This window comes from Sparus aurata, chromosome 2, assembly GCF_900880675.1.
Source record: "Sparus aurata chromosome 2, fSpaAur1.1, whole genome shotgun sequence".
Lineage (NCBI taxonomy): Eukaryota > Metazoa > Chordata > Actinopteri > Spariformes > Sparidae > Sparus > Sparus aurata.
This window is the reverse complement of record NC_044188.1, coordinates 15,348,018-15,375,015: the sequence shown is the minus strand read 5'-3', so window position 1 is coordinate 15,375,015 and position 26,998 is coordinate 15,348,018. Positions and strand designations below refer to the sequence as shown.

General features: G+C 42.2%; 1 protein-coding gene across 2 annotated transcripts in view; it reads right to left on the bottom strand.

The window, feature by feature from the left end:
- prkd2 (protein kinase D2) overlaps positions 1-26,998 on the bottom strand; it is a 41,036-nt gene that overhangs the window by 2,006 nt on the left and 12,032 nt on the right. Inside the window, exons 2-18 of one of the 2 annotated variants that reach the window (XM_030399724.1) lie at positions 14,399-14,537; positions 13,838-13,969; positions 13,483-13,682; positions 12,136-12,319; positions 11,951-12,019; positions 11,750-11,767; positions 11,417-11,576; positions 10,448-10,559; positions 9,705-9,782; positions 9,294-9,612; positions 8,261-8,313; positions 8,087-8,159; positions 7,580-7,686; positions 5,890-6,051; positions 5,569-5,667; positions 4,033-4,300; positions 2,919-3,004 (exon numbers count right to left, since the gene is read on the bottom strand). In XM_030399724.1, coding sequence (XP_030255584.1) covers positions 2,919-3,004; positions 4,033-4,300; positions 5,569-5,667; positions 5,890-6,051; positions 7,580-7,686; positions 8,087-8,159; positions 8,261-8,313; positions 9,294-9,612; positions 9,705-9,782; positions 10,448-10,559; positions 11,417-11,576; positions 11,750-11,767; positions 11,951-12,019; positions 12,136-12,319; positions 13,483-13,682; positions 13,838-13,969; positions 14,399-14,537 — 2,259 coding nt within the window. The remainder of the gene's footprint in view (positions 1-2,918; positions 3,005-4,032; positions 4,301-5,568; positions 5,668-5,889; positions 6,052-7,579; positions 7,687-8,086; positions 8,160-8,260; positions 8,314-9,293; positions 9,613-9,704; positions 9,783-10,447; positions 10,560-11,416; positions 11,577-11,749; positions 11,768-11,950; positions 12,020-12,135; positions 12,320-13,482; positions 13,683-13,837; positions 13,970-14,398; positions 14,538-26,998) is intronic. The other variant, XM_030399733.1, reaches the window with a different exon arrangement.

Below are 26,998 nucleotides of genomic sequence, written 5' to 3'. Positions count from 1 at the left end.
GAAACGATTTACGGCAGTCAGACCGGAACTGACGACATTCAGGATACGGCATAGCTGTTTTGTTGCTACGCTAGCCAGTGCTAACCGAGCTAAAACTTTTGTCATGGCTGATAATGAGACAAAGAAAAGAAAAAGAATTTGAACCGAAGACCAACGAAAGGCCGAGAGGGAATCCGATCGAGCTAGGGCTAAAACACGGATAAACATTGGCGATTCCTTCCAGAGATGGAGAGAGTTGCGGGGCTTGAAGGGAGGGTCATGAATTTATGTTGTTACAACAAAGCTGGCTAACGTTACCACTAGATTAGCTCTAGATACTACACTCGTGAAAACGACAACAAACGTCTTAGATCACGCATCCATTTCAGCTGTGTGTATGCTTCAGCCCAGCCGACCTGCAACGATGCATCGGTAATATCCTCTGTCATTATACATGATTCAGTTTCTTACTTAGAACAAAACATCCATCACAATCACTGTGACTTTGCTGTAACGCTAGCTCTGTAGCACCGTGGGTATATAGCTGGGAAATTGCAGCACAACAGCAGCATTACTTTGTTTCACCGGCGGCATATTATATTAAGTAGAAATACAAATAGACACATTACCTCATCCATATGCACGCTGCAGATAGCTGCTTAAATAAAAAAAAAAAGTTTTCAAAGCAAGTCCCGTCGTCTTTCCGACGTTTCCAAAACAAATCTACACGCGCCGGCCAGACAAACGTCTTCACGACAGTGGGCTCTAGGGCGCATGGGAAATGCAGTCTTCATTCCGGCAAAACACCACCGCTTTCGTCCAGCGGGGCCGACAAAATCAACACTAAATGAAAAGTCTGTACAGGGGCTTTAATGAAGGTTCTTGCAACAAAAACAACAACAGAGGTCTGGTTGTCCTCGCTGAGGCCTGAAAAACCTCCTCCTCCCGTGCACCAAAGCTCCTGTAACAGACCACATTCACATGGCAGCCATTTTACTATGACATCACATCACATATAGCTGTCCATCACTTCTTGGCTAACATTACTGTTTGATTACATCCTGGTGTGTTTCACTTCCAAACTTACAATAAACCAGACAAATAAACGTGTCTGAGATACTCGTTGATATCTTACAATTGAAACAGTAATGTTAGCCTAGACGTACTGGAATGCTTATGTTAGCTGTTGGCTGACGGAAGATAATGGGTGTAAATTATATTGTTTCTCAATGAAATATGGACCGATTTCCTTCTGGATGACAACTTTACATTCTCTTTTTATTTCCTGACCAATCAAGAAGTGGCAACATTCACACGACTTTCAACCTGGAAAACAGCTGTACAGCATTTGAGCTTCCCGAGCTGAGCATGATGTCAGAGGAACATGGCTGCTGTGTAAATATGGTCTATAGCAGTGTAAACACCAACAATCTCCTGGCGCTACAAGCTCCCAGTACAGGCAGAGTTAGCTAATAGGACTGCTAGCCGCACTGCTAATTGAGCTAACTAGCCAACAGCTACCCTTAGCAGCAGTTAGCTGTTATTTTAGCAACAAGTATAGCTATTTGTCCATCAGGAAACTTTTAAATCTCCATAAAATATTGTCCAGTTTAACCAAAATCAGTCAATAAAGTTTTAAAGTTGTGTTTTTCTGTAGTAATGAGTGATGCGGGGCCCACAGAACACTCTCCTCCGGATTTATTGTTTAACCAATTAACTTTGTCTCATCTATGTCTGATAAACAGCAAATTCATCAAATTCAGTGCCAAATATAATAATAATGCATTTTATTTAAAGGCGCCTTTCAAAGCACTCAAGGACACCGCACATAACAACAACAGTACAACAAAAACAGGAATCAATTTAGTGCAAATGAGGAAAAATAAATAAATTAGAAGATGCAATTACATAGTGCCAGGAGCTCGGCACAGAATTCAGACTCTGCGGTCCTCACCGTACAGGAAGTCAACCGGGCCGGGTTAGGCAGGGTTGAGTTTCAGGGGTGAGAATAGTACAATAGAGTGGAATAGAGAATAGGCAAGAGTGTGATTGTATGATTAGTCTGATACACAGAAAGCCACTCGGAATAAGTGTGTTTTCAGGCGAGATTTAAAAGTGGAGACAGTGTCAGAAGTGCGAATGTCTGGTGGTAGAGAGTTCCAGAGGCTGGGGGCAGATCGGCTGAAAGCTCTTGACCCCATGGTGGTTAGGTTGGCAGATGGGGCGAAGAGCTGAATGGTAGAAGAGGATCGGAGAGTGCGGGAGGGTGAGTGGATATGGATCAGTTCAGCAAGATATGATGGTGCAGGGTCATACTTAGATTACTAAGCTAGCTTCTTCTTATGAAGACCGATAGTTGGTGGTGTGTGACGTAGTCCCGTAAAGCGTAACACTTTTATCTGAGAGATCATTGATCCTAATGATGAACAGATGTTCGGGGGATAGAAGATGCACCTTTCTCATCATTACAAATCAGTGTGCCATCAAAGTGTATTTTTGAAGCTGTCATGTACAGGTAAAATAGTTGCATAATAAAGTTATGAACCTGAAAAGAAGGCCTGCTTGTTTCACTGCTAAACATTCAGTTTTCAAGGAGGCACTTAATAACTGTGCAGTCAGTGAAAATATTTATTGCTAATCCGTCCATTCACATCCAAATTTCGAGTATCAGCCTTGAGCTGCCGTCTCACCAGAGTGCACTCCTTGCATTGATATGTACCATTTTGTGTAATGGCCACAGACTTTATTTAGGGATTTTGCAGAACTAAAAAGGTGGAAATAAAAAGTGAAGCTGAGTAGAGGTGCTGCTCTGCCGCTTGAGTCACCGGCAGCCACCACATCTGGAAACAGTGCTGTTTCCTGTTCTTTATTTAGGGGATTAACGGTGAGAGGTCAGTGTGTATGTTAGTGTGTGTGTACGAGTAGTCTGTATGCGCTACCTGCAAGTATACGTGGCTGAGACTCTTGTCCACACTGTAGCGTTTCCTCATCTTAACCTGCAGCAGGTTATTGATCAAGTCAATTGCTGTGAACACAAAATATACACATCATCATTACAAACCTCAACATGGCTGTTTCCTCTGAATGAGTCTGGTTCTGGCTACAGTTGTGGTAGAAATAAAGAGTAATGAAACTGAACCGCATTAAAGGAGAATTCCGGTATTTTTAAGCCTTCGCTCTATATTTACCTGTCTGAATGTGTAAATGATTCATACTTGCCAAAGGTTTTGGAATCAGTCCAGTAGATCACCTCAGCTGCAGTAGCTGCGACGCAATCCTTAGGCAAACTCAGACCATCAAAGTTACGTCTAGTAAAAGTGCTAGCTTTTTGGTTGTGATTCTAAGTTTCTGTCAACATTGCGTGAATGATTCCTACAGAGATAGACCATCTTGTTAAATAATGAGATTCGGTTTGTTGGAGGCACAAGTCACACCCTGAAATCTCACAAGGTGGGTTGTTACAGTTGTTGTTGCTGTTAGATATTCACTCCTCTCTCCAACTCTTGACTCTTCACCGACGTCTTCCAGCAACAACTCCCTTCTCAAGAGACATTAGAGCATGACTTCTCCTCGGGTAGGAAGAGATAAGGGTTTCTGGTATGTAAATAGATCTTATTTGACAAAACTGTCTCTCTCTCTGTTGGATTTTTTTTTTTTCAAAAAATAACGACATCCGGCTGTCGGGGGCAAAAACAAGCACTTCATTGGACATAACTTTTTTCAGATCAGAGTTTCCCCTAAGGATTACATTTGTTTGAATCATTTTCCTGCCCACACATAAAGAAAATACCAGAATTCCCCTTTAAAATGACTGATGATATAACATTGAAACCCAGGCTATGTGTGTCAGAGCACTATTGCAGAAGTTATTGTGAAATACAAACATTTGACTCTATAATTGCTTGCCCTGCGTTAACCTTACTCATATACTGCATATAAAGCACCTGTCTGTATAATACAGCACAGAAGTGTTCGGCAGCACCACAAACTGAATCCACAGATTCAACAGAAACACAACATTATAACCTTCACGAAGGGAGGACTGTTGTTTACCATCACTGGAGATTTGCTTCCAGGGGTTTGGCGGGTACATGAAGGCAGCGTTGTGGATCTGGTCGTTGATATCCTCGTCCTCATTGAACGGGAATGTCCCACTCAGGCTGACGTACATAATGACACCGACCGACCACATGTCCAGCGAGCGGTTGTAGCCCTGGTTCAGCAGAACCTCCGGGGCCAGGTAGGCTGGGGTGCCGACTACCGAGCGCCGGAAAGACTTCTCGCCGATGATGCGGGCAAAACCAAAGTCACACAACTTCACCTGAGAGAAGGAAACAGTGAGGAACAGTAGGCTATTTGTAAATGTTCAGTAGGCTCATATAGTTTAATATAGCTTTTTAACTGTTATGCTATGTTTGATTTGAGCCATTTTATTTCTTATTGTGTCCTCTATTTTATATATTTATTTTTTTTACCAATTTGTGATATTATTAGTCTAGAAGGAGCTACTGTACTGTAACAAACCAATTTCCAACAAATACAAAGTATTTCCAATTCTGATCATGTCTGATCAATTAGGTCGCATGAAGACAAGACTACATCGAAACCCACGATATGGGTGGACCATGTAAGGTCAAGGGTCTCCCAAAGACAAATGTTACTGTTTCAGAAGTTAATAAATGGCCTGCCACTAAAGCTTGATTTTATACAGTCTGAGTGCTGAGAGGACGACTTTATTATTAACATTAAGTCTTTGATGTTTTTACCTTGTAGAAAGTCCTGTTTACCAATAAATGTTATTTTGTATAAAGCGTTTGCAAAGAAAAATTATTGGATCCCAATTGCAGTATTGCAGTTCAATAATGATTTGGGGATAATACATTCGGTGTGTGAATTGTATTATTCTATCTATGTTAAAACTATTGGAACACTTATCAAAATTAATACAAAAGGTTATTCCAGCAGCGGAATTGAGAGCATTTGAAAGAGCGACGGGAAATTCCCACACTAAACTGGTATAATTTCATCACATATTGAGTAAGTCGGAGGCAGACTGTTGCATTGATAGGGCTGGCCCAGCTTTTCTGTGGTTGAGACAAAGAAAGGGGAAGTGGTAATGTGACACAGAGGCATTTGTGAATAACAAATATAGAGAGGAAACATGCCAGTGTCTTGCCATGTGCAGACTATGTCGGTGCCCTGTGCTGTCGATTTGGACAAATCTATTTTATTCATCATTTATTTAATTGTTTTTTGGAAAGGAAGGGGATATTTTTATATATTCAGTCAGCTATTTTCTTTTTCTTGATGTAGGGGAGCATACATGTTTCCAGTTTATTATCACATTCTGCATGTTTGATCATGATATTTGCTGGGATCTACTTGAAATGATGGAATTTGAGATTTGACCTTTTCCTCTGAAAGTGCACAATACTGATGCAATTAAAACGTTAAAGTTACACCTTAGAGGGTTTGGAATCCCCCACCATACGTTTCCACAAAATCTAGAAATTAATCTGTGAGCAACTGAACTCATGTGAACTGACGTGTTTGTAAGAATTGGTTTCAGTGTGTGTGATTGCGGTATACCTGGGGGAAGGGATCGGCAGAGGCGAGGAGCACATTCTCTGGTTTCAGATCGCAGTGAACGATGTTCTTGAAGTGCAGATGCCTCAGCGCTGCAAGAATCTGCACACACATACCCACAACCACACAAACAGGATATTGTAAAGTTCAAAGCAATACACTTTGAACGTTATGTTATGACGCATTTGATACGCATCAAGATGCAAAGATAGGTGGACCACAATTGCATGCTGCACGATATCAACGCGTCATCCGTAGTACAGTAAATACGCACCGCATGACAACACTGTTTGTCATCTTGTCTTCATTGGCGCGCATACACACCTGTGTGATGAGGAACTTCGTGAGCCTCTCAGGCAGTCTGCCTTTCTCACTGGAGAGGATCATCTCCAGCATGTCGCCATGAAGCTTTTCCATCACCACAAACACTTTCTCGGGGGTCTCAAACATACACTCCAGATTCACAATGCCCAGGTGACGTAGACTCTGAGAGAGGGAAGAGAGAAGAGCAGAATTGGGATTTTATGGAAGAGAGCTGGTGTTGAAAGAAAGGTATAAAGAATAAGAATTGAAAGAGCAGGTTAAACAGGGTGAGAAAGAGAATATGAGGTGAAGGGAAGAAGAAGAAGAAGAAGAAGAGTCAGACGGCAAACCACAGGAGAGGAATGTGAAACACAGCAGAACAGAAAATGTGTTGTCTGCGGCAAACGATGCTCCAAAAACGCCATCAAAAGTGGGAATCTTACCACTCATATATATGACTCAGCGTAATGTAGTGTTTTAAAATATATTTCACTCGAAACCTGCAGGATGTGAATAAGTCTTTGTAGTCTGAAAGGCCAAGTGAATAACAGTGGAGCTGATGGGGAAGTCAGACTGCAAACAGAGAGACAGATGCACATCTGTCTCCATCTGCTGGTGAACAATGCAACGTACATTTAAGTATGAGCCTAAACCAGAGAAACACGGCTGTTCATAAAATTCAAATATATTTCTCAACTAAATAATCCAAATGATCCAAATCAATACAGCAGAAGCAGCGAAATTACTGTTTTTCTTCCATGCATTCTTACTCCTTTACAAATGCTGGCACCTATATTACCCAAAATGCAACAGTTGCTGAGTGACATTACTGGAGGCAATTTATCCGATAACAGGCAGCTTCCTCTGGAGCCACAAAAGGCTTTATATCAGCTATACTTTTTTCCATATATGCGGAAGCACTCCCCAAGACCTATAAACACACTTTGATGTGTAAAATTGGTGGAGTTGCCCTTTAATTAAAAAAAACAATATTTTTTACATTCATCAGAACCTTTTTTCCCGAATTACCAACCTTCTTTTAGCTATCTACTGCGTGTAAAACATTATAAAATAAAAAATTGTACGCATAAAAAATAAAATTTCACAATATACAAAAATTCAAAATTCCAAATGACTTCAAATAATCTGAAATTTTAATACATTTGGTGTCTGAATTTCTTTCTATGTTGAAATTATGGGAACAATTATTGAAATTAAATTAATACAAAAGGTTATTCCAAATGTTTAAACAATGGTGTAATTGAGAGCATTTGAAAGAGCAAAGGGAAACTCTCACACTGGTATATTTTCACCACTTATTGACTAAACTGTCTCAGCTTTGATGTAACTGCTAAAATTCAGAATGCACTATGATTAAGGGCTTTATCCTTCCTTTTTTAAACAAGGTAAACCTGTCACAGATCAAGTCAGACAGTGAATCATCACTTCCTAAGAAGTAAACAAAGATGAAAATGTACTTCCTCTTAGAAGTTATTATGAACATGGCTCATGACGTCATACTGATACTGACACTCACGGTTCAACTGGGTCAATACAAACCTTGTTAATGTCACGATGGACAGCAGTATTGGAAGGGATGTCAAAAATCTTTATGTATGTGCCAATATAACAGCATTGATATCCATTATCTGTCAAAGCACCTGTACTGTGTCACAACTGCAGTGAAACATACAGCATGTGTGTGTTTTACCTGGAGTATGGCCACCTCGTTCCTCAGCTGGCTCTCCTGTTTGGTGGGAAAGCGGAGCTTGTCGATGACTTTGACAGCCACGTCCCTCCCTGTCTTCCTGTGCTTTCCTGATGGAGAGACGGAGCGTTAGCGACAGATGCGGATGTGAACTGAACCTCACGTGGTGGACATAGATTGAGTTATTTTAACCAATTGATGCTGCAGAACAAGAGAATATCATCTCTTTTCTTCTTATTGCTTGTTAAACCTGCCTACATTACCCACAATGCAACTCATCTGCTGACAATTTGGTCAAAAATTCAGGTGTTAGCAGAAACATGATTTGATATCTGGCACACAGACATCACAAATGTATCAGTATAATTAATATTTTTGGGTGTTTTTTAATTAGCTTTCAGCCTTGCATTCCATTATTTTCCTTACAGCACTTTAACATATTTGTGTTGACCCTCATAAAATACAGCAATCTAGAGCTCAATCAGCATCACTACAAATACACCGACATACCTCCATACACGACTCCAAACTGGCCAGATCCCAGCACTTCATCTGCAAAAATCTGGTACACTGTACCAATATCCTGTAGAACAATATTTAATACATCCATCATCTTCATCATCAGTGTATCAGTGATTCATTTCAAAAATGGAAGAAAATTGCAAAAGTTGACAAAACTCATACCACGTTCTCTTGTATTTGACTGTTGGACACCGATATGCTGATCGAGGCTTGTCCTGAAAATACAGCACCAAGAGCAAGTTAGAAGGCACAGTGAGTTCTGAATTGTGTACTACAACTTAATGAAAACAATTTGTCACCAATTTATATCACACAGTACTGTGTGTTATTTTCGCTCTACCTGAGTACAGCATACTAAACATGAAAGAACAACTTACTGGAAGAGAATGCTCTGTATTTGGGCCTCCGTCAGGGTGTCTTTCATTAAGGGATAACCCTCCTGTTTTGTTGGTTTCATGTTAATAATTCTGTGTTATGAGCACAAAATGACCGCCCCAGGAGGGTTTGATTCCCGGCCCCTTTAGTCTACACGTCCAAGTGTCTAAAGGGTGCGACTTGTGTTTTAAAGTGCTATGAGTGGTTGCTAAGGCCAGAAAAGCATTATATACAGTCCATTTACCATTTATAGCTGATTTCATACCCATAATAATACAATATTCTCATGTAATCCTAAACCTTGTTAATATCTCAAGGTCTTGTGAGTGGTTTTGAAACCATTTCAAATTTTTAAGAAGTAGAAAAAGTACAGAAGACGTGGCGTAGGAAAGGGACACATTTTTAAATTTGGAGTTTTATATAATACCTAAATGGCAAATAAATGTATCTTTACAAGTTAGACAGGATTTTGTTTTCAAGACATTTTGAAATGCTGGCACAAAATAAAACCTACTGTGACAGGACAAAGTCCCAAAACTACAATTGAAAACTTTGCTATAATGCAAAATTGATATCTGAACACATTAGAGGGCGACAGTAACAATAGCAGTGTTACTAAAAATAACAAAAACATTAAATAAAGAGCAAACTCTGACAGAGTTGGAAAGTAGTTTTTTCATATTTGCTCTTTTGTCACCTGAGCACCTGGTTGGCTGGTGAAACAGCACTCTGTTTTTACTTCCATCCATAAATCTCAGGTGAGCCACTTTCATAAACATAATAATCAACTGCCACCTGCATTCGGCTGCTCTCAACTTACTGTGAGTTGTGTTCCCCTCAGCTGGTGGTGCGTCCTGAAAGATGACAGGCATGAGGGCCTGCCGGATGGCGCTCTCCCACGCCTTGGCCACCTCGCGGCCGATGCCGCTGTTTGGAGCTACTTGGCTGGGGGAGGGAGGGGTCGGGGGGAGAGTCTGGGGATTGCTGGGGGACACAGGAGGGAGGGTGTTGGGGTCCTCCCCAACAAAGTAGCACATAGTGCCAGTGATGAGCTCGAAGCAGTGAGGATTCGTGCCTGGAGGCACGAGAGTGAAGTTTCCAGCAGGGCGCACCTCCAGGATCTCAGACAGAGGGATCTCCTGCAAGAGGACGCCACAATTTTTAAAAAAAGGTGCACTCTTCAAATAAATGAGCTGAGATTGTGGATTTTCAAGGAGTAATCTCTAGTTACCTTGTAGTATTTGTTGGTGGTGTTGTTCTGGAAAAGGATGATGCACTTACAGTCCAGACGCCAGTAGTGCCTCTTTCTCTGTGGGGGGTTGGAGTAGGATGTGGGACGGCAGGACGTTGAAGGGTTTGGATGGAGAGAGGACAGAGAGAGTGAGGGATCGGGCACGGATCAGGTGGCAAAGTTCAGGGATCAATATGAATGAATTTCGAGCTCAAAGTTGACATCCAGAGGAAAAGATGACTTGCCTCATGAGGAGGATGAGCAGGAGAACAAGCTGCAGGAGAAGAAGGTGGAAACAAAGAGGAGAGGTAAAAGTTGAAGAAAGAGAAAGGAGGACATCAGTGAGGCCAGAGAGGAAACACGAGATGAGCAAGGCAGAAAAAAGTTTTTCTTTGAGGTCAAATCTATAGACTGAGTTCTGAGAAAGAAAAAGGCAGAAGAAAAGCCTTTTAGCTCGAGTCTGACATTCATTCGGTTGAGTGCTGTTATGTTTTCAGGGAGAGCTATATAACTATAACTATGTTTTTCACCCATGCGTGCTTCATATCTCTAAGTGAGTGGAAGTAAACAGAACAATCACACTGCAGTGAGTCATGGAAAAGAGGAGTGAGTTCTTGCATCTAGAATAAAGTGACTAAAACCATATGTTGAGCTCTGACAACGATGACAAGGAGAGGTGCAGACTGGTTTAGATACCCAGAGAGAGGGGAGCAGGGGAATCACAGGCTGGGTCATGTTTTTACCAGTGTGTCCTTGTTGCTGTAGTGAACCATCCATCCTTCCTTGATAGCCGTACTGGACCGACGGGTTGTCTGTCTCACCGATTGTACCACTCTCATCAGTGGGATGTAAACACTAGAAGGAGGAGGGGGACAGGACTCAGCAGTCAGTGAAATGTGTGTTTTTAAGGAAGCCAGTAAAGGACATTTAAATGATCATGTCAATTTGAAAATTAAAATGTTATTTTTTTATATTTTTGAATTTGAATATTGTGCACTGTACAGCAGAGAAGGTGTTTGAAAATTAAACATAGCATGTCGCTTTCATTTTCAGATTGACTCCCGCACACTGTCTACATAACTTGCATTGAAGTTTATTGACAACAACGTCAGGAGGCTGTCTTAAGTAGGTTTCTAGACTCAAGTGGCCCAGTCAGACAAACATCCCACAAAAATGCCATCAAATACAACTGGACCAACAAATCTACGCCACTGATTTTTTTTAAACATCATAACAGGTAAAGTTCCTATATAAATTAATGTGCGCATTTTCAAATTACTAGATTGCATTTTCATTTTAATTGTGACTTTAATGTGAAAATGTCTGATATTATATATTTTCATTTAATTATTGTCTACTTGGAAGCAGTCTAAGTCTTTGAAAATGAAACATCAAATGTCGTCTTTCATTTTCAAATTGTTTGAGAAATGCATTTTCATTTTGTCACAAAGACAGCATGGTGACATGTAAATGTAAAAGCTATAGACAGGAGGCTCATTGCTCACTGCATTTTAATTATGTCTGCTTCAGAACAGTTCAAGCCTTTCAAAATAAAAGTTAAAGGCCCATTAGAATATGTGAAAATGAAATTGCAAATTTGATTATCAGTTTTTCATTAAAGTTTTACTCAATTACATAATCATCGTCAAGGTTACATTATCATTGTCAAGTTTACATTATCATTTCAAATATGTGTGTGTTTTTCCTCATACCTCTGATCGCCGCTGGTTCCATCCTGGTTGTTTTCAGGAGAGAAGGACCCAGGGATGCTACAGGCCTCGTCCGAGTCATCCATTGAAGACTTGTCTGCAGCGTCGTAGTCGGTGCTGTAGTCCATGGGCACCTCAGGGTCCGCACTGGGACTCAATATGTCTGGGGGGGAAAACGAGGGAGAGGAGAAGTTGAGTGTGACTTAATTTAAAGTAGCTTTGTGTTTAAAATGCTGTGGAAAATCTACTTGCTACTGCTGTGACTACTTCTACCGAGGCCACTATCAGAACAGTACAGCTTTACATGCATCAATACCAAGTACTAATAATACTTACCAGAGTTACTTCTGTTGTCTGAGAAGATAAAAACATTAGTGAGTTTCAGTCTTGTTAGATAATGTGTTATATCATGTATGGATGTTAAAGTAAAGCTAATTCTGACAATGGAGACATGCGGATGAGAATATAACACTGAATCCATGCAGTGTTAACAGAGTCACAAACACATTAGAAAAGAGATTTATATTGTCCCCTCACCGATGGTCTCCCCAAGGCAGTCATTGGGAACCTTGTACGCGCAGCGTTTATGGCAGTTGAACTTGCAGTCTGCAAGGAACAAAACACAATTAATTCAGATCCGATTACATCTGATTAGATTTAGCCAATATTCTGCATCACACCAGACATCCCAGGAAAGTGCCTCTCTCTCCATCCGTACCCACCTTTGCACTGGAGGCCCTGCCTGAACAGCCCTCTGAGCAGCCTCTTGCAGTACTGGCAGACCGTCGGCCTTGTGTACGAATGGACAGCGAATGTGTGAGGCACCTTCACCTTGCTCATCAGGATCTTGTCCAAGTGAACAGGTCTGCCCGTGTAGAAGCGGCGGGCATCACTAGCAGTGCGTGGCTGGCAAAATTAGACAGGGAGCAGAGAGTGTCAATGAAGTTGATAGTATGTGCGTAACTAAAACAGCAAGAAAACCAATAATTAATTGTTCATTTATTAATTTCTTATTCTTAAACTTGCAATACTTTTCTTCAGTCATTTGGGGACAGCAGAAACAAGTGCACACATCAATGGGGCAAAGTTCCAACAGTCTCATTCAGTGCCTTTATCTGCAGTATCATCCTGAGGTTAATATCTCTGTAACTCTTTACAGCTAGTTGTTATCTGTGTTTGTCTGCTGAGCGGATAGTCAACAGTTGTTGCTGCCTGCTAATGGTGAAAGTGATGCAAAAACACTGAAGTTGTGGGCAGAGTGTGGAGTCTGAAGTCAAGTAAGGTGATATCATTTATCTTGCGGGAACACTTGTGTTATCTTGTGCCAACAAGTTATTATCGTGTGTGAACGAGATAAATTCACCCCTCGGGACTTTAGGGGCTCTGTAGATGAGGGGAGCTGCAGATTCACAAGATAATTCTCTGTGGCTTCATTGCTAGTTGCTTTCACATCACACATTTCTAATGATTTAATAGATTGTTATGATGAAAAATATTTATGGTAGCTGGTTTAAGCTTCTGTTTCCTGTCAAAATAGATGGCTCCCGTACATTATTCTGTTTTGTTTCAAATTTAAAGGAGAAATCAACCACAAATGATGTATTTTATGTGAACAAAATGGCATTAATGTCACCAATAATGAGCTAATAAGTTTACTTTAAGGGTTCACCCAAATTACATTGATACAAACCACTTGTACTAGTAGTTTTTGTTTCATTTGAAGACCTATTATTTTTACTACTTGAAGAGCCATCTGCCTTTAGTAGGAAGAAGTTAAGGTGAAAATTGTTCGGGAGGCTAAATCATCTGTGAATTAACCTGAATAACTGGGATTGTTTCTGGGAAAGCTGTGCTGACATTTTCAAATAAAAGATTTCATTGCCATCACATATGTACTTTCTGTCTCAACATAAAAAATCTTCTTAATCTGTGACTAAACTGAATTAAGGTGGTTTTACCTAATTTGTGATCTTTAATTAAAACATAAAACTGTAATAAATGTTGTTCTTTGGAAAGCCTCGTCCACTTTAATAGTCTCAAACTGACCATGACACTGTGTGCATAGGTACCATTTGTGTGTGTGAGCGGATGAGGCTGGCTTCCTCTGCGCAGGTGGAGACCGTCCCTACACTAAACACCGACTCGGTGGTGGAGAGGCGCAGGGACTGGCTGCTGCTTAAGGATGTGGTGGACAGACGCCGCTTGCGAGCTCCACTGCAGTTGTTTGGGATGCTGAATGCGCAGCGCTTGTGGTAGTTTAGTCCACATCCTGCAGGGGGCGGCATGGATCAGAGAAGCAGGAGGTCGACAGAGCAGGACAAGGGGGAGGAGAAGGAGCATATTTGGTGAGTGTTATAGTTGATTTCTCAAAGAAATGTGTGAACCACATCAAAATGTGACACCTCGTCTCCCCATTTTCCTCACCGTCACACTTGAGCCCCTGTCTGACCAGTCCGAACAGCATCTCTCCACAGTGGTCGCAGAAGGCCGGGGCCCGGTACGAGTGCACGTTGAGTGCGTGCGGCCGAATCTGGAAATCTTCAAACGTGGCTGCCGCTTCAAGGGAAAACAGGGGTAGATTGAGGTCACACGGTACTATCATACCACTTTTAATGTGCAAAATAAAGAATGATAAGATAAATGAGATGGAGACAGGATAGAAAGGTAGATGGTTTTACCACTTAACAGGGGACTATTATAGTTTGAAACAATGGAAGAACAGATTAGGCCATCATTAGATAAGTAGAAGTAAAATTAGCAGATAAGGACTGATTTCAAGAGCTGTGATGCAGAGTGACAACAGTAATGAAAGGGAGATAGCGGAGGGAAGAAGGAAGGTCATTTAAATTTGAATAGGGCTATCTTGTACCTGAATAATGGTACAATAATAATGGCACGGCAGTGATAACTTCCGAGATGGCCTCCAAAACAAGGAGAGGTGAGAGGAGAGGAGAGGAGAGGAGAGGAGAGGAGACGGTTTCTTACCAGAGAGCACGACCTCCACCAGATCTCCCTCCTGAATGTCACCGGCATTTTTAACCAGTTGCAGGATGTTGTTGGTGGATGTGTCATGCTTGAACAGAAGAATCTTGTCATAGATGCCGTAGAAGCCGCACTCTGGGAACTATATAAAGAAAAACATGATAGAAGTACATATTAGGAGGATCAACTGTAGATGTGGTTGAATTTCACACACAAGTCAAGAAATGGCTTTATGCAAAAAGATGTGATATTTAGAGAAAGAAGAAAGAAAGCAAGAAGGGATCATATCTCTTTATGTTATAACCTTTTTTATATTCATCTTTTGATAAAAATCAAAAATTCCGGCTTCCGGCTTTCTCACCATGGTATCTAACATGGTATCAAATACAAATTTTTTTTTCAAGGTGTTGATTGTATCAGAGTTGGAAATTCAGGTATTGTGACACCCCGACTATAAACAACCTCAGACACCCTAAACAGTCACTGCTCTGCTGTTTTCATTATCGTTAGCGGCGTCTACATTCAGGAACATCACACGCAGCACTGTGAACATGGTTCATATAGGTACAGCACTGGAATGTCTATATGTTCTCAGGCACAGCATGTCCTTAACTTATTATTACATTGCACTGCTATGTAAGTCCCCTGGAATATATAGATACCAACACACACACACACACACACACACACACACACAGTTTGACTGATAAACAAGACACGCTGGCTGAATTCCACAAATCAAGCAACTTAGTCAAAGTAGACAAAGAGGAAACTTTATCCACCTTCTTATCAGTCATATGCACAGTGCACACACGCACACACACACGCACACACACGCACACACACACACACACACACACACACACACACACAGGTGTTTCCATGAAGCTCTTACAGAGATATGAGAGATGAGAGTGTCAGTCAGAAGTCAGCGGAGCAAAGGAGGCTGTCATAGGGAAACCCTGCTCTCCTGAATAGTTAATGCTGCCTGGTTCACTTCAGTGGCCACACCACACAGGACACCAGTTACACACACACACACACACACACATATACACACACACACACCAACACACACACAGTACACACACAATCGTCCCTGTGTGTCTTGTTGTTGTTTTTTTCCTCATGGTGGAGTCAAGATTCACCATCTGGCCGGGTTCTAACAGCTTACAGGAAGGGAACCCTGGTCTGTAACTTGGAGCAACAATGACACACACACACACCTCCTCCTCCTCACTTACCATCAGACACACCCTCCTTAGAACACAAACACACACACACACAAAACCTCTCTTCCCCTCCATTTCCCTTCTTTTCTCCTAAATACACACACGGTCTCCCCCTCAGTTTCCCAACAGGCACTCCACATCACCACATCTGAAATCCAGGCCGGGCTTGTACCGCTGCCAAGCTACACAGTGAGTCCACCACGCCCCAGCAGTGGGCTACTGCTACTGAGCACACACTCAACAACCAGACACAAACAGCACACAAAAACCTACACATGATCTGTTACTGCCTTCCCAAACATCCATGAAGTGAATCACAGACACAAGGTTACAGCCTAAAAAAGGTGATCACATGGGGGGGAGGAGCAGAAGCCCTGAGGTGTGAAAGAGCAAATGAACGTAGCATAACCATTTAAATTGACACCTCTGTTTGTTTTGCGCACTTGTTATGTCAAGCTGATTCACAAGCAGGACGAAGTAAACAAGGTTTTACGCAGTAGAAGAAGAAAGAATTAGACAGAGAGTTGAGGAATGGAGGTAATGTTAAACTTAAACATATATATCAAAAATAAAAAACGAACTTTCTTTTTACAGCACGCTAGCAAGCAGAAGTTCTTGGCACTTGGAGGCAGCGGAAACTGGCTGTAAACAGAAGACTGACACATTATCTCCTTTTAAGGTTTGAATTTAACTTACCCCAACTGAGATGTTTCTGGTATAAACAATCAAAAATTGTGAAAAGAGAACTGCAGAGTCGGTGGTAATTCTCTCTGGGTAAATCAGATGGGACTTCAAATACAAGAAGTCACATTATACCTCGTCAATATAAAATACTGATTATAGTTGCATTAAACAAATCATTTAAAGGTTTTCCTCATCTAGATACAGCCCAGTCGCCAGGATGTGATGTTAGAAGTTCTATTGTGGTGGTGCAGTTACAGGTGATAAGGCCACCAAATGGGTGATGGCAGTTGGAGTGGGTTTCATTATTTGTAAACGTCACTTGACAGGACATTTTTAAGGAGACGTAAGCCCATCTCCTGCTGTGTTTGTGACAATCAAAACAGGTATTCTAAGCCAGTCCATTATGTTTTCCTCAACATAACCAAGCAGTTTATGTGCCTGTACCTAAGCAGAGTAAAGCACGGCATCTAAAAACAACATAAAGTTGCAACATGACAGCTTTAACGTGTCTGTGGCTTTGCAGAGGTATATTTAGCTAACATTTATTCAGGCGATGAGGTTGTTACGTTGATTTTATCAGCATCTAGCCGTGCACATAGTTTCAGTTTCATTTTCCCAGCTTTTTTGATACCATCTCTGAAATGTCTAGGTGTACTCATGAACCTGCTGGGACTGGGTCAAAATACTGGCCTCCTAACTGTTTGAAAGATAAATTAAACACCAGTGGGCGGTATGGATGTCTCTCACCAAGGCCCTCTTTAATGCAAGCATCCTCCTACCCAAATACGAGAAGCTAGCTCAGTGATTCAGAAAGAAAAAAAAAACTAAACACATCTTCCTGCGTCAGCCTGACCTCATTTAGTCTGCCCTGTATGCTGAACTTCAGCTGTCCAACTTTTACTTTACTCTATGTGGGCATGGTTTAGTGTATGATGTACATGGTATTTGTCTGAAAAGGTGGGTCTTCCCTGAAAACTTTTGAAGATCACGAGTTCATCCACCACTGTCGGTGCAACAGCCTCGACCAAGAACGACTGCAGGGCCCTCAGACTGGCGACGAGCCTATCCTTCAAAGGCCACAGAGCACCGTGGTCACCCTGAACTGTAGAGTTTGACCATGACTCGGTGAAAGGAGTTTAATTTCAATCTGTCAACTCATATGAAAAACAGCTGTATTTGAATGTTAATGTGTAAAACTGTTTGACGTCTAGGCTTTGACCTCCACAGCAGAGAGTGGGCAGTGATGATGACGTCCCCCCCTTGAGCAACACAGATTCAGAGCTTTCATGTGGATGCTTGAGGAGGAGGTGGGTCAGCAGAGTGGCATTCAGTAAGACAGTGGGTTTGAAGCGCGCCACCATGATTAAAAAGGACTTGTCGGATATGCGATGCAGTGCGTGGATGTCACGTCAGCGCAGCAGCGACTCGAGCCGCGGCTGCCTGAACTGGCTTCATTAGTGGTGATCACAGAATTTCAAAAATTCAGCAGCATTGTGTGTTTCCAGAATCAGCCTGAATACTCCATAAAACATGCTGTCAACAGCTTTCAGAGGGACTGTTTTTTTTTTTTTTAGAACAGTTCCAGTAAAACCAATTCAATGAGGCCTGTGGATTATCCAGAAAAGGAGATGCTGCCGCTGAATTTTGCAATGTTTTTGTTGTGAGCAAAACACATGAAATCCTATCTCCATTGTACCGGGCGGAGGCAGAGAATGGTATCTCCTATGCCAGCCTGATAAATCAAAAACCATCTCCATGTCTACACGCCACTGGTAACAAAATATCTTGTTGTCGTTTTCTTTAGTGACAATTTCCAACAGACGTCTCTATAAATGTTTCAGGCTACAGATACTAATAGAAAGCGGCTCCAAACTTTTCCCAAGTCCAGACTTAACCACCCACAACTCCTCTGACAGGAGTGAATGATGTAACAAATGCATGCATCAGTACCTGGGATTCCCGCAAATAAGACCAACTGCTGCCGCTTGTAATTACAAACACCCACAAAGCCCAGATCAGAGGAGACTCCCAGCTCTGCCCAAATCCCCAGACAACCCTCAGCCTAAGTCATTTGTAAGCCCTGCGCCGCTGTTTGATGCCAGCCTCTCTGCCATTAACCCCACGCTGTTACCGTTGCTGCTCACTTCTTTTCCAGAGCGACTCAAGACACAAGACGAGTTATATTATCCTGCGTCTACGGTCCAAAACATACACAATGTACCGACTGCAAGTGCAGTCGCCACGTCTGTGCAGACCACAAGCCTTTACAGCTCGACTGAGAAGCACAGAATCCCAACTCCACAAACCACAGTTACCTCAGAGAAAATGACCGTTTTCTTCTTTTCTTCTCTCCCCGTTCCAGTTTTTCAGTGAAAGTACAGGGTGGGAAGAGCAGAGAAGCCGCACATTACTTCTGTCTGTGTGTCAACACGGTGAAAAATCGCATTATTTGTCTTTTAATGACTCTCATGGCTAAATGTTTATGTGTGCACTATATGACTGCGAGGGTAGAGGTTGTAGGAGATTGTGTGTTTGTAGAGACAAAGAGCTGGCTGTATTATCATACATACTGTAGTATAGTGTAGTGTGGTTTGCCTGGAGACAGGGCCGTGTCTCCGGCTGGTTTCTTTGGGTTACCAGGGATCAGGTTGCCCTGCGTTGCCTGCAGTATTCCTGCAGCTCTTCGGGCCAATGAAGCCATTATGAGGCGAAATGAATTATGGACTAGGTTTTTTTTTTTTTTTTTACCCCTGCCCCTCCCTCTTTTCTCCCATCACTTTTAATTTCATCCTCAGTGACTTGTTTATCAACCTCCCCTTACTTTTTTCTGGACTTTTTTTTTTTTACCAATATATGTTTTGTGAGCCACTCTGAAAAGGAGCAACACACAAAAGAGCTGTAAAGTAAAAACTGAACGGGAGAAAAGGATCCACAAAGAAAGGCATTCTGACATCTTCTTTGAGCTGTACCAGTCACTAATATTCTCCTCTATGCGGTCCACTCCCTCTCTCTCCGAGCTGATGTAATGTTAAGGTCGGCCAGCAGTGCTCCTTCTCAGCCAACAACTTGACTAACCCACTTTCTGAAAAGGTTCGATACTGTATTTTGTTCGGGAGCACATGTTTCTAGGGAGTTGGTGGGTCAAAGGAAGTTACGAGGCCAGTCGATACAGAAATGCTTTTAAAATGAATGAAAAAAAATGGCTGCTATGATATTCAGAAGGCAGAAGCTCAGAAAGGCACACTGGGGCTGATGGGCTAAAAAAAGGAAGTTGTCCAAGCGGTCCGAACTGGAATGAAAAGTTAACAACCAAATGATGTACCTGCACAGCTGATGCGTTCCACATCACCATCACCATAAACAATGACAACTGTCACTTTTTGTTGCTGCTGGACTCAGTATGCTGTTTCTACTGTCAATAACATCTAACATCTCTGCCCCGATAACACAATCGGTCATTACTAAAAGCACACACACTCACACAAAAGGATCCAAACGCTCATAACAAATGATATCACCCTGTGTGTACAGTACACACACAAAAACTCCTTTCTCATCATATCAGTGTGATGTCATGGGACAGGGCCTTTGTGAGTGAAATTCAAGCTCAAAAACATTGTATTCAGACACGCATACACACTTGACGCTGGCTGCCATTTCCTCTCCCTCTCCTCCGTGCTCATGTTCTCGTGGTTCTAGTCAACAACCTCAACACCCCCCCCTGGTCATACTGTATGATGCAGGTCACAAGCACAGAAGAACTGGAACCTGTAGAATATCAAACAATGATCTCAGTCCTTTTCATTGCCAGTTCACTTCAGGTCGGTGCCGCTACATGCACATCATGGAGGCCCTCAGATGAACTTCATGTAATGATGAAGTGCTGCGATGATTTGTTCAAGAGAAATTCATTTGAAAGTCGGAAGAAAAGGGCGCGCAGAGTCTCTCTATTAACACTTCAGCAACAGGTTAGCATCACCTCATCAACGCACCAGTGCTAACACACACACACACACACACACACACACCAATGTCCGATAGCTTCGGTTGCAGTTCACCCTTGAGGGCTTGTAGCTTCTAAATATAGACCCTCTTTATATAAAGACGCCGTGTGTGTGAAGAACACAAAGACTTTTATGTCCTGCTGAGAAAGCCGCTTGCTTCTGCTTTTCATCCTCCCCATCACTTCCCCTCCAGCAGCTCAGCATGAGCCACCTTCAACCGCCAAACACACAAGCACACACACTCACACATAATGAGATTAATGCAGAAAACTTTGGTGCCATCTAACCAAAGAAAGCTCTGTAGTTTATGGGCATGCATTATGGACTGTTACTCATCAGGAAAGCAGCCGAGATCAAGCCCGCTTAGTGACTCACTGATGGATTTATTCTTATATTGTATCTTATTGTGTATTGTAAAAGTCTATGCACCATAAACCATTAGTTTCACATATTATTTCAGTAGCAGTATTTTACCATACTGCTACGATTAGCATTAGCAGTATTTTGAGTACTAATGTTACCTACTTGACACAGGAAACTGCAAACTTGAGAATGTGGTTCATCGCTCTACAAAGGTGTGAAGTAACGTGCCTGTAAACATACAATGTGGGTCCAAGGAGGAAGAATGACAGCATGTTAAATACAAGGCAGTGACCCCACTCAGTCGCCGAAAAAATCCAGACAAAGGCACTCGCACAGTAATGAAAATGTAATTTAAAAGAAAAAAGTCTGTAATAGCAGCTTACTATTCAGGTGATGTAGTTCATGTGGATATTGAAGTGTTTAAGAGCTATCCAACCTCAGCGACAGCTGAAATGCCACATTCTGGGATAACCTGTAGCTGAAAACGCAATGGATCCACATCACACAGTTTTACATGGTCCAAGGCAAACTTGCATCATTTCCAAGTTTATTCCTTCAAAAACTGCTATGAACTATACATCACTGGATTTGAAATCTCAGTGGCTACATGACGCATCAGTCATCTAGAGGCTGGCGTGTGGGCAGCGCAGGAGAGAGGAGAAAGAAGAGAGAGTGGGTCACTTCATTTGACTGTTGTAGGCTTCAGGGCGGGCATATATGCTCATGCTCTGCTGTCAATCAAACGACTGCCATCTCAGGATCTCGCTGGTGTAGAGGGATAATGGTGTCTGCTATGAAATTAAGGGGTCTTTTTTTTTTCTTTTTTTTTTTTACAGATACAAGCATGAGAAAGGATCCGTCGCAGTGTTTTTTGCCATTTTGTCTCACTTAAATTGAGGCATTGGCTTAAAAGAATAAATGGCTAAATTGTCAGTTTTATGTTCAGGGGTTCAGAAGTTACGACCGAAACAGAATCAAAATCATCTCCAACCACTGTGAGCTGTTGCAGTTGTTGCTTCAGAACAACTGGTGGATTGAGATGTTACAGAGTGACAGGATCTGGATGTGTGTTTACATAGTGAAGTGTGTTAGAGAAACACTGCAGTTCTGCAGAATCAATCAGGCCCGACGACTGAGAATCAGCATGGATAAAACACAAAACGTGCCGCTTGTGACACCGAGCTCTGTAAACAGTGTGACCTCTATAGCCCTACATGGTCTTGCACGCCGATGTGTTTCTGCAACAGAAGCTGGTTATCACAACAGGAACCTGATCCAGCCATTTTATAGTCGAGAGGAAACACGCTGCATCCCTTCAAACAACAGACATTGTGTAAACATCCACGTCTCACTGTGTAAAAAATCCGACAGCCTCTGCACACGTGTTTGCATGTACACACTCACATGCTCGAGGGTAATGATGGAGGGTTGCTGTGCACTGGTCTGTGTATATCTGTGTGTGTGTGTGTGTGTGTGTGTGTGTGTGTGTGTGTGTGTGTGTGTGTGTGTGTGTGTGTGTGTACTATGTATCCTAATAGTTGGACCACATCTCTCTCTGTCCTTGTTAACATGTCAGGCACGGGACTCAGAGAGAACCGCCCCACCTTTCTGAAAGTGATGAAGTGTTTAATGAGGGGTTGCCCTGGCAACGGGCATGTAAAGACGTCAACGATCCGCCTTCATTAGCTCCTGACAACAACTCGGTGCGACGCAGGAATTTTTTCCTTTTGCTGACAGTGTCGGGGACGGAACAAACGTGTGACTGGACCAGCGTGTTATTTTTAACTCCAGTGAGGTCACACGCTGACATAGAGATGGAGCAGGTGACAAAAATGACTGCCATCCCTGCCCTCTCTGTGCCCTCAGGCACCTGTAGAGTCAGTGCGAAAAAACCATGCCGCCTTTAAGAAAACAAGAAGCGAACAGGGCCTGTTGGTTTTACGCTAACATCCCGCATTAAATCACAGGATCGAGTGACAGCTGCGTGCCGGCAGGACAGGGAATGACGTGACACCCATGACGTCAGCTAACCGCTGGGCTTGGCAGGCACAAAGAAGCAGAACAAAACCAGGACAAATCAACGCAGAAAGTGTGTACACAAGGAAGGACAAGTGAAAAGCGTAGTTTCCCATGCTCTCATGATGTCACAACCCATAACTCATTGATTCACTTGCCAGTTGTGATTTTGATTCTCTCACGCATAAACACACACTCATACAGAGGAACAACCACACAGGAGTGTGTGTGTGTGTGTGTACCTGTGTGACAACATGCAGCACATATGTGGTAGGAGGTTCACAATGAGTTGAGAGCTCGTGCAGCAGGATGTAGTTTATCAGTGGAAATAATAACAATCAGTACAATCATGATTGTTCCAATGAGACATTAAAGGGCAAATGCAAAGGCTTCTCTCTTCCTGGATTTGATTTGTTATCTATTTAAACATGATACTGAGGAAGGACACGGCAAACGGGAACAATGTTATAAAAGTGTAAACCAGTGGGACTTCTCTGGCTGATAAAGAATGTTTTATTGTCTGGATGATGCTAAAAATAGGGTGTTTTCGAAAACAAAAGAAAATGCAGGTCTGTGCAGCTGTCAGTCACTTATCTTTGGTTTACCAGCTACTTTACTCATGGAGAAGGATGGCAGGAGAAGTCACTGTAAGCTGCTAGTTCTATGAACAGTAAAGGTTTCTCATGAGTTTGTTGGATCATAACAATCTACAGCTTCTGCTCTTCAACAATACCCACATTCAAGTTGGTAGAAACTGATCAGTACATCAGACTGCTGTGAGTTTGTTTTACAGTCTTTCTACCCCTGAATGTTCAAATTTCAGACATTTGCCTAATTTATGCCCAGCGGCTTGTTTGGCACGGAAGAATGGATTTAGCACAGCTGCTCTGCTGTTGTTAGTGGTGCAGGCTCAGGCGTGTGTGAGCTGACCAATCACAGGAGACTGGGTATTCAGGTGGAGGGTGAGCATAATATGTCTCCTTTAATCGATCAATTTTAGCATATAATTTATATCAAGATAATTTGATATGAAAATTTGAACAGTATGACAAGCAAAAAGAAAACAAATCCAATTCTTTGATTACTGACGTCCACTCTCTAAAGTCTGTTTAAGTCTTATAAAAGCTCTCAATGTGTTCCTGGCATTAGGTATCGGTTGCTAGCTTGTCATGTTCTCCATAATGAGCCCAGCAAGTCTACTGTACTTTACACTTATTTTCCCCTTACTCATGTGCATGCGTGTATGTGTCTGTGTCATCACAGGGAGCAGAGACGTAATCAGGTTAACATTCCTGACCTGCTAGTTTCTGCATACCAGAGATAACTGTGTAAACCTGAGAGACTGGAGGGGGGAGTCAAAAAAAAAACCCATGCACATCACCCATACACACACACACACAATCAGCCAGGACTGCATGCACACAAACACAAAATGCAGCGATGACAATCTTAATATGCAACACACAACACACATGCATGCATACATGATTTTACACGAAGCAGCAAAAATCAAAGACTTATTGCCACACAGGAGCATGGAGATCAAGCAGATGCAGAGTTCAGAGTATATGGCAGCAAGGAGACCAAACAGAGAGATCATACAGTTGATTGAAATGGACAAAGTTCATAGCAGAGACAGACGCAAAGAGCTCTGTTCAGTGTGTGTGTGTGTGTGTGTGTGTGTGTGTGTGTGTGTGTGTGTGTGTGTGTGTGTGTGTGTGTGTGTGTGTTTGTGTGCAGCCAGCGAGTGGAAGAGGCTTAGTCTCGAGCAGGAGCACAGGGACAAAGCATCTCATTCTGCTCCGAGCATCAAGGAGGACGGGAAGGTAACATGAGAGCCGTGACCAGGCATGAGAGAGGGGTCCGGGGATAAAGAAGACACGCACTGCTATTCTGAACCAGCCTTTGTTGGCAAGCCCCCACCCATCCTCCTCCTCCGCCTCCTCCTTCTCTCTGTCTTTCCTTGGCTGGGTTCTGAGCAGGTAAATTGATAGGAACATTGGATTCAGCCCACTCTGTACAATGAACAACTCAGTGATTCATGACAAGAGGGAGAGACAGAAAACAGGCCCGAGTGAGGGATGAGAAGGCGAGTCTGAGATGGAAACAAAACGAGAGAGCTGATGTCAAAACTGCTTCATCAGACTTCTTTGTGTTTCAGCATAAAATTCACATGCAAGGTTAACAAAAACTATACATCAGATTCATTTTGTGTCAATAAAAGAACAGTATTATTTCTGTTGTCTTTATTATCTCTCCCCTAATGTTTTTTGCGACAGTCGACCAATTGAAACACACCGTCATGTTTGAGTTTGAACATTGTTGGAAACATTTTTGAATAATGTGAGTACACAAACCAACAAGTAAGTTGTTAAAAGACATTATAATGCAGATATAGTTATTGTTCATTTGAAGTAAAATATATATTTTGGTAAAATCTTTGCTGGATTACGTCTTTTTTAAGCTTTGCTGCAGCAGTACCTTTTGATAATCATTGGTGGTTCTGGAGCCTTGCAGGAAAACAGCGCTGCAGCATTCTCCAAAACAACTGAAGCAAATGGGGACTTGTTTAAACATGTGAACAAAATGATAAAACAAAATGGGTCCATACAGCGCAATCCAAGCCCCAAATCTGAAATGGATCTGAAAAGACATCATTAACACCCCCTTTCAAACCAAAATCTTCACTGTAGCTGCTAAGCTTAAAGTGTTAGCATGCAACCTGTCTCAAGTGCTTGCACAATCTCAACTGTGCGTCAAGGTTATAAATAACGTCTTTCCAAATCAAATTAGGAGACCTGGATTACACCAGTCGAGCTGCATGGAGCATTTAATGTTATCCTTAGAAAAAGTCCCTATCTACTTCAGCGTAGGGGAATCCTACAACGCTGTTTTGAAGCTCCAGATATATTAAATCAACTACAAATCTCACCTGACTTTCCATCAGCAGAGGGGGTGAGCAGATAGTCACTAAATGGTAAAATGGTCTGCATTTTTATAGCGCTTTTCCAGTCTAACGACAGCTCAAAGCGCTGTACAATACATGCCACATTCACCCATTCACACACACACATTCATACACTGATGACGGAGCTGCCTGCAACTAGGGGGAGCCGGGATTCGAACTGGTGACCTTCTGATCACTAGACGACCCGCTCTACCCACTGAGCCCACTGAGCCACAGCCGCCCCTACAGTTTTATTGTTGGGTGAACTCACCCTTTAAGAAGTCAACAGGAAATAACATACAGAGAGAGATGAGGGATGACATGCAACCCTAAGCCAGACTTGAATCGGGGATATTGCGATTAAATGCACAGCACCCTAACCCCTTAGGCCACAAGAGCAACATGACTGTAGGAGTTGCATGCAAACCGAGTGCTTTTGGCATTGAAAACAAGTACTGTACAAGGCCTATCCCTCTGAAGCATCTGTTTACATGGATTAATCGTTGTAACTATATTTATGTAAATGAATGTTGAATTTGTTTTAGCGGCTTTAGAGGTTTGGAGGGTTAGTGTCTCTAACACAGAGGTGAGGAACTGTGCGTACATGCCCTACAGTTGAGAGTCACTGCACAGTCAATGTTTGCTAAAGTTTGGAAGCCCTGAAGCATCGATACGGGAACACATATAGAGAGAGTAGTTTAAAAAGTTGTTAATGCATACTTTATGAAGTGATATTATATGGGTTACTTTCCAAAAAAGTCCACAAACCACAAAGACTGCAACTTATCTCATTGTAATGGCATGAACAGTATGTTAGAGACATGCTTCGTTTGCTGCAGTCTACTCTGTGGTGTTTTTTGCTGGTGGAACAGCGCAACAACACATGGTGCACCTAAAACACAGGATATAAAAGAAGAAGAAGCGAAAGCAGGTCCCTCAGCATCTAATTTAATCTAAAAGATATGGTTTCCATCATTCATTTTCCACAACTTTACCACCGTGCTGAAGCAGAACAACTTCTGTCTTGCATTTTTGCAGATAAAGAGAGGCGGAGGAAACAAAGAACCTGCCTACGGCAATTTAAAACCACATCCAGTCAGATTTCCCTCCAACAGGACCGTAAACTAGTTTGATCTAATAACAGACTAGCCTGGCTGGTTTTTACATGTACCTTAAGTAGTACATTATTGTCTCTACAGAACTGACAGAAATGATTGCTTTCATTCGCAGTAGGTCACAATCATGTTGAAATATGAGCGCGGGGCGTTATAACATCTCTGCATGGCTGCTCAGTAATTACAGCGTGACTGTCACTGTTGAAGCATCTGCTTGTACTGACATCAGAAAAAAAGTCCCC